Below are 13987 nucleotides of genomic sequence, written 5' to 3' on the forward strand. Positions count from 1 at the left end.
TTAGCCGAGAGAGGTTCATAGACCATTCCCAGTGGGCGGTTTAGATGCAGCCCCTCTGTTCTGGAAGCTAGGATACATAATTAATACAGATATGGTAGTTTGTTCCAGTTGGCCTCAGGGATATTAAAGCTCTGCTGCTGTTTAATTTCCTTACGTAGATGTATCACGCTACATCCGGATAGAGGCACTTTGAGTACTGCTAGAAGTGGAAGGCCTATCTGCTGTGAGATAGATAGATAGATAGATAGATATACACACATTTTTTTCTATCCACTCATGTTTACTGTTTTATTTTGTATTGCCTGTTTCTTACAGCTTTCTCAGACTCTGGCAGTGGAGATGGTTTTGTAACAAACAGCACAATAGACCCTGACCTGATTAGTCTCTGCTCTGCTCATCATAGAAATGATGTTAAATCAGACTTTGCCTTTGACCTAAAGTACCTATATCTCCCTTTTCAAATTACATTAGGTTGGAAGTGAGAAGGGAAGAGAATGTGGCAAAAAATCATGCAGTAACATGTCTTAGGCAAGACTTGCCATGCTTTCTTCAGTAATATGCTGTGATATGTTATTGAGACTTAATTCTGAGGTGGAAAGTTAAGTATACTGATGTTTGAATTCTGTGGTTAGTGTTTCTCTAATGGAGTTGGAACCTGTTTTTTTTTAGAGTCCTCAGCAAGTGATCAGAAAAAATTTAGTCTTGAAGAAAAATCCAAATCTTCCAAGAAGCGTGTCCATTATATGAAGTTTGCGAAAGGTAAGAGGAATTTTGTTGTTGTTTCATAACCTGTAGCCAAGATTAGAAAAACACATATGTCAAGATGATCTGTTACCTTCTGAAGTCTAAATTTGGCAAGTAAAATCTTGGTTTAGAAATACCCCCTGCAGCAGCCTGCTTAAAGCTAATACACTGTTCCTTTCTTATTTTGGACAACTTTGGATAGCTTCAGGCTAATAGTGAATAAATCGATTTTTGCCTGTAGGAACCATCAGCTAAGCAGAGGAACGATAAATACTCTGGGTGATGTGTGGGGGCAAGCAATGAGAAGGGGGATGCAAAGGTGGTAACATTTACTTGGGCATCTGTACAGTACTATCCTCTGCAATCTCCAATAACCCCTGCTAAGAGATCATGTGGATAAGATCAGTGATCAGATTAAACCTGAATGCAGGAAAAGGAAAGCCCTCTTACGTCTACCAGATAATTTATTGGGTGAATTAGGACAGGAATCAGTGGCCAAAAAAAACTATATCAAGAATTCCTGGAGTTTTGTGTTTTCCTTCTTAGAGAATGATGGCTGAATACTTAGCTATCCCTGATTTCTGCTTTTGACCATTGTTCAATCACTTACTCTTTTTCTCTGCTGGTTGTATTCCCATATCACACAACCATGTACACATGGTGTGTATATATGTTTTTCTGTATATGGATAGGATCAGAGCTGTGCTATTTTCTGCTAATGGCTAATTTATTAAGCTTAAAGTTCTATTTAATGTTTTCCGATAGCAAATACCTCTGCTAAAACAGAGGTAATTTACTTCTGAATGGAGGCCAAATTCTGGTATCGAGGCTTGGATTTTTTGATGAAATAATTGAACCTAGAAAGTTAAAGATGTTAACATGACCCTGCCACTTTACAACATTAAACAATTGAATTGGTTCAGGGTTTTGAGTACGGAGACCATAGCCTGTTTGAGGCAGTAGCAAGGAGGATTTATTTTGATTTGGAATTAACTTTCTACTAAATATAGACAAAAAAAGAAAAAAAGTAGTTTGAGCATGTAAAATATGGAGCAAGGCTTTCATCTTAACAATGTCCCTTATTTGTTTGGCTGCGGTGTTTCTATAAGGTAGGTCCCTGTTTGACTGTAGCCTCTGTGGTGTAAAACAGGGAAATTGTCCTTTTTCAGGGCAAGAGGAAAAGTTATTTGAGAAAGGCTAATGTTGTTGTTGTGGCTCATGTTGTTAAAGTCCGATCCTGCTTCCTTGCAGACTAAACAAGACGAGCTCAACACAAAAGCGGGAGAAGGGAGCAGCAATGATAAAAAATACAGTTTCCGTTTCTGGTGCTGTTTTGCATCCTTGCTGCTGGAGGAACATAGGCACCACGCATAGTCTTAGCAACCACACAGGGATCTGCTGAATATGCACCAATACAAGAATGTTTAAGATGCTGATTTCAACTGCTTTTCTAGTAGCTGTTCCACTGTGATGCTGCAAAAGATTTGGACAGTCAATTAAGTTGGGTTTCTGTTAAAGAAAGCAAAAAGAGGAGGATTACATTCAATAAATAAATAAATAAATGCAAAGCAAGCATGAGATGAAAAGAGGAGTAGCAGAAATGCAAGTCTCATGTTCCAAGCCGTGGCCAAGATAAAGCTGAAAATAGCAGAGATACCAATCTCATCTGGCTCACTTGGGTAAGGACATCTCATGGAGGTTACTGCAGTGAGACATCAGAAATTTGAATAAAGCTTTTCTCCTCTAAGTCCATATATCTGCTTACCATCTGTGGGCAATTCTCAGTTTTCTGAGGAGAAAAAACAAGTGGAATAGCCAGATTTTTATTCTTTTATCCACTACTAGTGCTTAGTCTGTTTTTGAGGTCAGTGATTTTGGAATCAGACAATCAAGTGGAGTAAGATAAGATCCCAGCAGACTCTTTGGGTGATACCAGTAGACCTGTCTGGACTATGTTTTTTCTTTAGCTTTTGCTGACTTTTTTTTTTTTTTTAGGATTTTCTTAGACAAGCTGTGAACAACTGAATATAGAGGCTTTCTCACTGTGGGCCCAACTAAACTTTTGTTGACATCTCAGAATATCATATCATATTCTTTTTCTTCCCCCTCCCAGCTCCATGTCTGGTATTTGACCAGCTACACAACAGAGAGATAGGAATAATGCTCCTACTGGAAATCAGAGAAATTCTGTTTCACCCTTGAAATTATTTTAGTCAGGATAACCCAGTATGTTGCAGAGATGGGAGTTTTGCTTTTCAGAAGCAATTTCATGAATCAAAGGAAAGTCCCCACTGAGCAAAGATAGATTTTTCACTATCTGGAGGAGACTAACCTTGTCAGAGATAGGGAAATCTCATGAGAACCCCAAGACATGCAGTTTCTTCCTGAATTCTTCCTGTGTATAGGGAGATACAGCTTTTCTTTCCCTCTAGAGTAGTGCAGGCTGCTTCCCTCCTTTGCTCTGCCAATTACAGGGTCAGGTGGGGGAAAACAAGGACTTGTTAACAAGTTTCCCTGTGGAGACACACCAGCAGGCTGTGGCTGTCCCCTCACCAGCCTTTTTTTCCATATATTTCCTACTGCACAGTGGAGCCATACATTTCCTGCTGCATATGGACAGCCGTCCTTAAGTTTCTTTAACATTCTCCTCCTTTTTCACCTCCAAAAACAATTTCTCTAATTCCATGGGTCATACTTTATGTTACCAAATTTACCTGGGATCACCAGATGTGAAAATTGTGTTTTTTTTCCTCCCTTACCTCCTCCAGGTAAGGATCTCTCTTCCCGCAGTGAAGATGATCTCTCCTGCATTTTTGGGAAGCGACAGAAGAATATGAAGGCACAGGTAAACAAGAGGCTTCACCTTTCTTCTGAGTGTTTGCATGTTTTCCCTTTTAACAAAAACATACTTGTCTTTCTGCTAATAAGATTATCATACACATCAAAAACAAGGGATCTTTTGCCTGTGAACTCACTGTTTCTAGGTGAAGGCTGCGCTCTGGAGGGCTGTGGTCTGAACTCTTAGAGAATAAGAGTGTATTTAATAAATGTTTTTATGAACTGCTGTGATAGAACTTCTTCAGAATCAATTAGGAATCTCCATTATTTTAATTTTACACTGTTTGGCAATATACAGTGCAAATTAAATAAATTTTACTTGATCTGAAAGTTCCGTAAATATTACAAATACAAAATTTGGCATTCAGCAGTAACTAGCCAATCCCAGCACACAGCCCTTATTTTCACAAGGTTTGGGGAAGGCTGAGCAGCCTCAGAGGTTTGCTCGTCTTTGAACAAAGGATTCAAAGATGGGCTGAACAATGACAAATATTAAATGAAAAGATTCCCCAAGTTTGCATGTAATCCGATCAAGGTTTGCAGTAGCATTTTCTGAGCGTTTTGCACTTGCAGAGAATAGGCCTGGTATATTAGTATACAAAATGTCAGATTTACACTGGGACACGACTATTGTGTCCAAAACATTATTTGGAAAAGATAACATCTACAGAAGGAGAAATGAATATGCTTCTAGAATTGTACTGCTGATTTAAAAGGTCTCTGAAGTCTCTTACAGTTAGAGGAAAAGACACAGCCTGAAAACTTGAATGGAAATTTCTGAAATACATGCTGTGTTCCCAACACAATTCTCATTGCACAGTACTCTTGAAAATTGTTAACTTCACAGAATCACAGAAGGGTTGGAAGGGATCTCTGGAGATCATCTTGTCCAACCCACTTGCTCAGAGCAGGGTCAACTAGAGCAGGTTGCTCAGGACGTGGTCCAGTTGGGCTTTAAATATCTCCAAGGGTGGAGATATCTCCACAACCTCTCTGGAAAAATATTTATACACATTGATAGGATTCCCCCCAAAGCCTTCTCTTCTCCAGGCTAAACAGTTTCAGCTCTCTCAGCCTTTACTCATATGTCACATGCTCCAATACCTTAATCATCTGCATGGTCCCACTGAACTGTCTGCAGATGTCCATGTCTCTCTTGTACTGGGGTGCCCAGAGCTTGTCATAGCACTCCAGGTGTGGTCTCACCAGGGCTGAGTAGAGGGGAAGGATCACCTCCCTTGACCAGCTGGCAACGCTCTTCCTGATGCAGCCCAGGAGGCTGTTGGCTGCCTTTGCTACAAGGACACATTGCTGGCTCATGGTCAACTTGTCTGCCAGGACCCCCAGGTCCTTTATTGCAAAGGTGTTCTCCAGCTGGTCAGCCCATGACATGCATGGGGTTATTCCTCCCCAGGTGCAGGACTTTGCACTTCCCTTTATTGAACTTCATGAGGTTCATCTTTGCCCATTTCTCTAGCCTGTCAAGTTCCCTCTGAATGGCAGTGTACCCGTCTGGTTTATCAGCCACTCCTCCCAGTTTTGTATCATCTGCAAACTTGCTGAGGATGCACTCTGTCCCATCATCCAGGTCTTTAAAGGAGATATTAAACAGTATTGCATCCAGTATAGGCCCCTGGTGCACACTACTGGTGACTGGCCTCCAGTTGGACTTCATGTTGCTGATCAGAACCCTGGGAGCCTGCCACTTCAACCATATTTCAGTCCAGCTCTCTGTCAGCTTATCTAGTCTGTACTTCATCAGCTTGTTTATGAAGCTGTTATGGGAAAGTGTCAAAAGCCTTACTAAAGTCAAGATAAACAACATCTACTGCTCTCCCCTCATCCACCAGTCAGCCAGTCGGCTCATCTGGAAGTCTTATCAGGTTGATCAGACATGATTCCCCCTTCATTAATCCATGCTGACTATTCCCAATCACCTTCATATCCTTCATATGTTTGGAAATGTTTTTCAGGATTATTTACTCCATCACTTTCCCAGGGATTGAAGTGAGGCTGATCAACCTGTAGTTCCCTGGATTCTCCTCCTTGCCCTTCTTAAAGATAGGAGTAACATTTGCTTTATTCTGTCCTCAGGAACCTCCCCCAATTGCCATGACCTTTTAAAGATTTTAAAGATAATCAAGAGTGACTTCTCAATGACATCAGCCAACTCCTGCTGCACTTCTCATCAGGGCCTGTAGATTTGTACATGTCCAGTTTGTTTAAATATTCCCTGACTTGATCATCCTCCACTGAGGGTAAGTCTGCCTTGCCCTGGACTTTCCTACTGGTTTCAGGGACCTGAGATTGCTGAAGGTCGGTTTTAGGAGAACAGACTGAGGTGAAGAAGGTGTTCAGTACTTCAGCCTTCTCCATGTCCTTTATGACCAGGTCTCCATTCACATTCATCAGTGGATCCGCATTTCCCCTCGTCTTCCTTTTGCTGCTAACGTATCTGTAGAAACCCTTCTTGATACCTTCAGGCTTAGGCAGTGTCTCTATATTTCTTCTGGGTCAGCTGTCCATGTCTCCACCTCCTGTATGCTTCATGCTTCTGGTTGAGTTTTGTCAGGAGCTCCTTGTTCCTCCCTGCAGGCCTCCTGCCACCTTTGCTTGTTTTGCTTCTTGTTGGGATGGACCATTCTTGAGCTTGGAGGAGGTGATCCTTGAATATCATCTAGCTCTCCTGGTCCCCTCTTTTCTCCAGGGTGGTCTGCCATAGGATTCTTCCAAGTAGGTCCCTGAGAAAGCCAAAGTCTAGTGTCCAGAGGTGCAGGGTTGTGATCCTGCTTTTTGCTTTTTTCCTTCCTCTCAGGATCCTGAACTCCACCATCTCATGGTCACTGCAGCCAGTGCTGCCCCCAGCCTTTACACCCCTAACAGTTCTTCCTAGTTTGTAAGTATGAGGTCCAGCAGAGTGCCTCGCCTTGTTGACTTCTTGATCACCTTTATCAAGAGGTTATCTATCATCAATGCACTTCAGAAGCCTTCTGGATTGCTTGTGCCCTGCTGAGTTGTCCCTTCAGCAGATATTAGAGTGGTTGAAATCCCCCATGAGGACGAGGACCTGCAAATGTGAGGCTTCTTGCAGTTGTCTGAAGAAGGCATCATCTACTTCTTCTTGATCAGGCAGTCTGTAGCAGACACCCACAATATCACTCATGTTGGTCTGCCCTCTAATCCTAACCCAAAAGCTTACGACTGGCTCATCATCTGTCCTCAGAAGAAGCTCCACACGTTCCTGCTGCTCTCTCACATAAAGGGCAACTCCCCCTCCTCGCCTGTCCAGCCTGACCTTCCCAAAGAGCCTGTATCCGTCCATTGCAGCGCTCCAGTTGTGTGAGCTATCCCACCATGTCTCTGATCTCAGTGAGATCATAACTCTGCAACCGAAGGCAGACCTTTAGTTCCTCGTTTGCTCCCTATGCTGCGTGCAGTAGCATACAGGCACTTCAGAGAGGTGCCTAGCTGTGCTGATTTCCCAGAAAGGGTATAAGAGCTATCCCTATAGTTCTGTGTAGTAGGCACTTGTGTATGTGGACATGCTTGGGGTGGACCCCTTTCAGCCCTGTTCTGTTGATTACAAGGTCCTTAACTGTTTGCATCGCCCCACACACTTTGCTTGCCAACCTGATCTTCCACTTCCTCACGTGACTGTTGGCCATCCTTTCCCTCCTCCCTCGTTCCTAATTTGAAGCTCTCCTCACCAGGTTAGCCAGCCTGTTGGCAAAGATGCTCTTGCCTCACTTGGGTGGATCCTATCTCTTGAAAGCACTCCACTGGAAGCCAATGACGTTGAACTTTGTGGGAGGAGAGGGATGGGGGGAGAATGTGCTAAGAAATCCTGGGTAGTAGTGAAAGTAATAAAATGTTTCTAGGCTGTCTAAATGCTACTGGAATGACAAGGGAGATTGTGAAGAACAAAGAGTGATTCATTAGGAATTCTTCACAGGAAAGGTGTATTGATACAAAGTATTTCAGTAGGATGTCTGGGATTACACTGTTTGAAGGATTCGATCTTGCCACTATCCTATATAGTGCTATAATTGCAGTGAATATGGTGTAGGTTTGTAAATTATTAGCAGGACAGGGAAAAGTATCAAATCTGTGTTTTCTGAGTACTGTTCTCTAAACTACAAAAATACAGTTACAGTTAATTAAACCAGGAGGAGGCTGAAAGAAACGTAGACAAATTAAGAACTGTCCTGTCTTGTCTGCCACTGTGGATAACAGTACAAACCTTTGTTACAAGTCACATGGTTTGGCTAGAAAGGTAAGAGCTTGGGAAGAGGCCATCAGCCACAAGAGAACCCGTCTTAACTTATTGCTGTCTTGAAATAGGCACTTTTGGACTTGAAGTCTATGAGAGCTATAAGAGGTCTTAAATGCTGTAAATAAGGTTTCACCAACAGACTCCTCTTGATTAACATTTCTGATCAGACAGAATGTCCATGGATCTACTTCTCAGTTCTCTTGCTACCAGATCAATATGAAACAAGACAAGCTGGGATTTGATGCAAATGAATAGGAGACAAAACTATGGTTAGGGCAGTAGATTTTGTCTACCCACAAGCTGTCCAAATAATAGATCTTATTTTCTCTGCATCTCCCCATCTTTGGAAACTAAAGATAAGTTTGGAAAATGCTGTTGTATCTTCAGGGACTTTATCCTGCAGAGCATTTGTTTCTCTGGTGATAGAAGACACTGCAGATTGTGTGTGCTTGTGCCTGCTTGTGAAGTGTATAACAACTTGTGCATGATTTTACTAATTCCTTGACCAATCTGGTGGCTGAAGGTTTAGGTGCAGATTTTTCTCTTTCCCTAACTGAACACTAAGCTAATGGTTTGAAGTTCTGACAAAAAGTCACAGACTGTTCCCTGTTCAGTGCCCAGATTTCCACGTGCAAATATAGGCAGGAGGTAATGTGATTTGGAGCTGCCTTGCCATCTTCTGGCTACCGTCTGCTGCTAAGCAGCTACTAGGAGAGAAAGCCAGAGGCAGCACAAGTGCTCTCCTTCTCCTTCTCCTTTCTTTTTTCTTCATGGATCAGAGATCTGTGGAAGAAGAAAAATGCATTGCTCAGCCACTTCAGCTCTGAGCAATTTCATTTCATTGCACCCATGAACTCTTCTTACCCTTTCTGGCATGCAGAGCCTGGTGCTTAATGTGGCACTAACTGCCTCGTGAGGATTTGCAGTGCTGTTCGTTGTGTTTATTTGCATTTGGTTTTGAAATCCCTAGGCACTGGGCATTTCCCTGATGTGACAGAGAGAGCACTGCAGGAGCAGGAAGGTGCTGTCATTCTCCTGGAAGCTAGTTTTTCCTATCTGTTCCTGTGCAGAGATAACATAGGAAGAGTCCTGGTGTCCATCAGAGCCCTGGGGTATGCCTTCAACCTGTGGTAGTCTCTAGTCGCTTTTAACTGCAGCTCCTGCAACTGCTAGTAACAATTGTATGCTGCCATCTCTGTTCAAAGCAGGTGAGGACAGCTTCCATACTAGTGTATGTGCTAGAACTGCTGTTATCAATAAATCCAATTTTTAAAGCTTTATTGCAACAGGGATGCTTGCATTGCTCTCAGGAGCATGAAACGTCTTTTTGTTAAGGAGTTTAGTCACATTCCCAGCTATAGTTGCAACTGAGATGGTGTATGGAAATGCCTGTTAGGTATTGGTCCTGTAGATTGAAGTCCTGTCTTTAAAGCTCTTTCCCAGGTGTTAGATTCCTCTTCCTTTTTCAGAGATACAGTTAGAGCATCCAGTACAGATTTGATTTGGACTAAACTCTAGTTGGACTCACTAGTCCAAACTAGTGAGAGCTGACTAAATCAGCTCTCACTAGGGATATCATTCCACTCTCGATCTTTTGACAAAGATATTCACTGTAGTTTTTTCCCCAGATTTCTAATTGTTTCAGTCAAGGATCATGACTATTTTGGATATAACTTTATGCAAATGTGCAGGAACTGCTTTTCATAGAATCACAGAATTGTGGAGGTGGAAGGGACCTCTGGAGGTCTCTAGTCCAATCCCCTTGCTCAAAGCAGGGTCAGCTAGAGCAGGTTGTTCAGGGCCTTGTCCAGCTGGGTTTTGAATATCTCCCTTCCTTGAAAGCCTCCAATTTAAGCCTGTAACAAGATCAAGGGGATGGATGAAACAGATCATCAAGGAGCAGAGAACATTTTGGAATAAGAAAATGCTTACACTATAAATGGACTTGGTTGGGTGGACATTGGCAGTTCTCTAGGCATGACAGACATGAAAGTTTTTGAAAGATTCAAGTATGTATGTCGTTGTCTGATGGCATTAAGGCCATCTGTGAGGGTTATGAAGCTTCTCTTACTTTGTAAGAGATGTTGCATCCACTGCTTCTGAACTTTTCCATATGTACAAATGACCTAACTGGTAGTAGATCCTGGCAGTAGTATTATATTGATGCTAATCAGCACTGTGGTGCTAGATCTGATTGATAGGCTGGGGTTATACCAAGCTTAAAGAAGAAGAAAAAAAGAAGAAAAAAAGTAAAACTCAGGAAACTTTATCTGTGCTTATGGCAAAATGGAAACCAGTGGAAGGACTCAATGCCAAATAACATGGTCAGGACACTGACCCAGCAAGATAATCCTGCGCTCCACTGAACTCTGTGTCAAAAATATGTCCCCTCTGAACTGCTGTTGTGATAAATAGCGTCTCAGCAAATCGGGTATGTCAAAGAGACACTGTTTAGTGTCATATGCAGTCTCTCCTGGTATGATCATCAGCAGTCTCTTTATGGTTTTGACCTGTGAAATGCAGAATCTTGGGCAGGAGACTTTTTGTGCTGGTTTAAGCTGAGCTGCCTTAACTGGAGAGCCGATCTTGGACCCACATTTTAATTGGCTCAGTAGCCCAGGACTGATCTAGCTGATGGATCTTCTCTCTCTGTCACACTGACACCCGTGCAGTAAGTGGGGATGTTGAAATTTGGATTATCTACCTTATCAAAGGAAGGGGGAGTTGGCTAGAGGGTTGTAAAGATTGCAAAAGAGTGGAATTGCAAAGGATAGGGAAGGAAATTCTATTCACCATAAGGGTTGAAAGGAGTTTCTGTAGAAGTAATAAAATGAAGACACTACTTTAGCTATTGTTTTAATGGTGCTGGAATATGTGTTATTAATGTTAGGCACTTGCAACCTTTAATTCTCCTGAATGTTAAACATAAAGTAACTTTTTTTTAATTTTTGATAAATCATGTGTCCAAATAAAACCTCCTTAATAAACTATACAGAGACCTTTCTAAAAAAATACAAATTAAAAATAAAAAGGGGGGGAAAAAACAATGGCTGGGCTTAGGAGTGGACCTAAATTGGAAACGTCTGCAGTTTTTCCCAGGGAGAGTAAGTGATCGAAAATATTGAATTGTAATTATGATGCTCTCTGGAGACCTGCAGTGGGGACCTATTTTGCAGGGTAAGATCTGCCAGACTTTCCCCCCACAAACTTTCCCTCTAATTTTCTCGCTTGCTTAGGAACACTGGGAGCTGGGGAGACAGAAAAACAAATTCCAGTAGTTCCTATCTGGTTGAACTTCCTGGAACCCCCACTATTTTTTTTGCTTCTCAGAATTTCCTTCCTCCATCCAGCTGTGTTTCCTGATGAAGCCTTATCACTGGAGAAAATACTCCTGAGTGAGACTGAGGATTTGGGAATGAGTTACAGACAGTCCTAACTTGGTTGTTGAACAACATGATTCTGGCACTGATTTTGCTTTGGGGCCTGGGGGAGTAGTTCTGGTTTGCTGGCGCATTTAGAATAACTCTGTATGAGATGCATAGAAAACTGAATGTTTTGTGTCCATCTCACTTCCATGTCTTAGCCCATTTGGTGAGTAATCTGCTTCCTCCAAATTTCTGTAACTTGGGTGTAATCGTGCGTAAGTTCCCTTAAACCATCTAATCCAAGTAGCCTGAAAGTCTCAAGTTAGTGGTGATTTCTTCCGCGTTAGTCATTAGAAATGTAACTAACCACCCTCTTGCTTTTATTTTTTTTTTTTAAATCAGGAAATTGTCTTCTGACACATTTTGCAGAACTTCCTCAACTGACTTGCATTTCCCAGCACTTATCAGAAAAGCTTGTTGGCTAATCTTAAGGGACATAACTGAAAACCCATTAGAGTCTGGCTCTGCCCCTGGCTCGCTGAAGCTGTGGGTAAACTGATGTAATTCCCCGCACCTCGACTTTTTCTCTGCAAAATGCAAATGGTGATATTAATGTTTGTGGGCTTGACAGTTGTGACTTTTAGGCAAGTCACAACTTCAGTCTGTTATTTTTTCTGCCTGAAGCAAAAGTCACTGCAGAGGTAGTGTAAAAATTAATTTACTGTTTCTTTTTTTTTCAGCACTTTTAGGGTACAAAAGACTGCAAAAGAGGAAAGTTAGTTAAAAATTAACTTGGGTTATTATTATTCTGCTTTGGAAACGGCAGCTAGCATGAGGTATTTGGGACTGAGACGCAGAATAGAAAAAAGACATCAAAAACCTGGAGCGAGTCCAAAAGGACTCAGTAAAATGGGCAACAGGGTTAGAGGGCATGTCCTAGAAGGAGAGAGTGGAGGAACTGGATACGTTCATCTTAGAAAAGAGGCAGAAAAAGATGACCTCGCTGCCTATAAATATCTGGGGGCTGGGAGGAGGGAGGAACAGAGGAAGGGAAGGGATAGTAATCAGGGTAGGCAAAAGCCAAGAATGGGACTGGGGGCGAGAACCTTCAATTAGAAAAAGGAAGACATAAGCTTGCTCTTCGGCAGACTTCCTCGTAGTGATGTCAGCGGGACCGTGGAAGAGTCTCCTGAGGGAAATCCCGGCTCCTTAGGAAGCAAAGCCAAGAAAAAGCGAATTTAACACTTTTAGACCCTTTGGAATAGGGAGAGAAGAATTGGTTTAGATAAAACATCTCCCAGTAATGAAGCTTGGTTTCCTGTGGTTGTGCTGTGCTTGGATTCTGTGGTGTCTAAAGGAGATGAGCTCATGTTGAAATCCCTGTCTGTGTGCACTCTGATCTGTTGGCCTTCTTGGACCAGCCTGTTTTTATGAAATATTTTAGAGTGTTAATATCTTTGAAATCTCTAAGCTCTTGTCAGGTTGGATTAAAAAGTTGCTGGGGAGACAGGAGTATACGATGTACACGTGTTTGGGCAGAATGATCATGGAAACCTTGCTTCCTTAAGAAACCAGAACAAAAATATAATTGCTGCCAGTGTGTTCCAGAGGAAGAAGGTAGGCAAACCCTGAGACAGTGTTTTTCACATATTTCATTCTTATTTATTATACATTAACTATAAGAGAGAATGCTAGCATGTTAGAGGCACTGTTCCTAGAAGTTGTTTTAATTTTTACCAGGCTATTGAGTTTGTCAGATTTGGTGTGAAAATTTAGAACCGCATGGTGCTTATTCCTGAATATGACTTGGCCATTTCAGCTGAGAAGTAGGTAATGCTTTTTGTATCATTGGGAAGAGTAAATATAACAATACTTTACCCCAAGAATCAAGGGAAAGGAAAACCTAGGTAACAAAAGGTGGGATTTACCCCACCCAGCTTTATTAGTATAAGATCTAGGCATCTTCTTCAGGCTCCCTCCATAGTGGTGAAGCATAGGTGCCCACACAGAAGGATTCACTCTGTCAAAAGATGGTAAAAATGTGCAAAACTGAACCCTTCCTGGAGGTATCTGCTTCTCTCTTCACTGATTGTAGAGGGCATCTAGTCATCTAACAGTGAGGTGCATCCTGTCCAAAAAGTCATATTCTGGACGTGCCGTTTCAGTGCAAAAGCTTACTAAAAACTTCCTGTAAACTTGTGATTACTGCTTAACCCTCTTGAATCATCCAGTTCTTGTGAAGGCTGCATTTTTTTCTTTTTTTTTCTTTTTTTTTTGTGTGTGTTGGACCATGGAAAGAGACTGGTGAGCTAATGGCAAAGTCTGCGATACAATGTAATGGTGTTTTTATGCATTTAATATCCCCAGGAACCTGATTCTGATTAGGAAAGATTTCTGTGAGCCTCTAGTTTGCTACTACTTTGACCAGCATAGCTTATTCACTGCAGGTTTTAGATGCATGATTTAAGAAATAATTAGACTCTGCTCCCTTTAAAAACAATTACATAGTTTTCCTTGACTTCAATGGGAGCTCTCTGCTTTCTGCAGCGTAAATGTAAAAGGATATCCATAGGCTTTTGTGTTCACCTGTTACAGTCTTTTTTTCTGTCCATTTGAACCACTCACATTCAAATTACCATTAGCAAGTGCTTTTTACTAAATCTGTAGTATTGCAGTTACTTCTGTGGCCTCTCTAGTTTTGCTGTACTGCATGGCGTGGGCTGCTAACTCTCAGATAGACCTTTTTCCTAAAATCACAGATTCCGTC

At 41.9% G+C, this 13987-nt stretch overlaps 1 protein-coding gene across 1 annotated transcript in view; it reads left to right on the forward strand.

The window, feature by feature from the left end:
• PINX1 (PIN2 (TERF1) interacting telomerase inhibitor 1) overlaps positions 1-13987 on the forward strand; it is a 64210-nt gene that overhangs the window by 10942 nt on the left and 39281 nt on the right. The window contains exons 5-6 of the mRNA XM_067294423.1: positions 670-759; positions 3513-3589. Coding sequence (XP_067150524.1) covers positions 670-759; positions 3513-3589 — 167 coding nt within the window. The remainder of the gene's footprint in view (positions 1-669; positions 760-3512; positions 3590-13987) is intronic.

This window comes from Apteryx mantelli, chromosome 3, assembly GCF_036417845.1.
Source record: "Apteryx mantelli isolate bAptMan1 chromosome 3, bAptMan1.hap1, whole genome shotgun sequence".
In the NCBI taxonomy this organism is placed as follows: Eukaryota; Metazoa; Chordata; class Aves; order Apterygiformes; family Apterygidae; genus Apteryx; species Apteryx mantelli.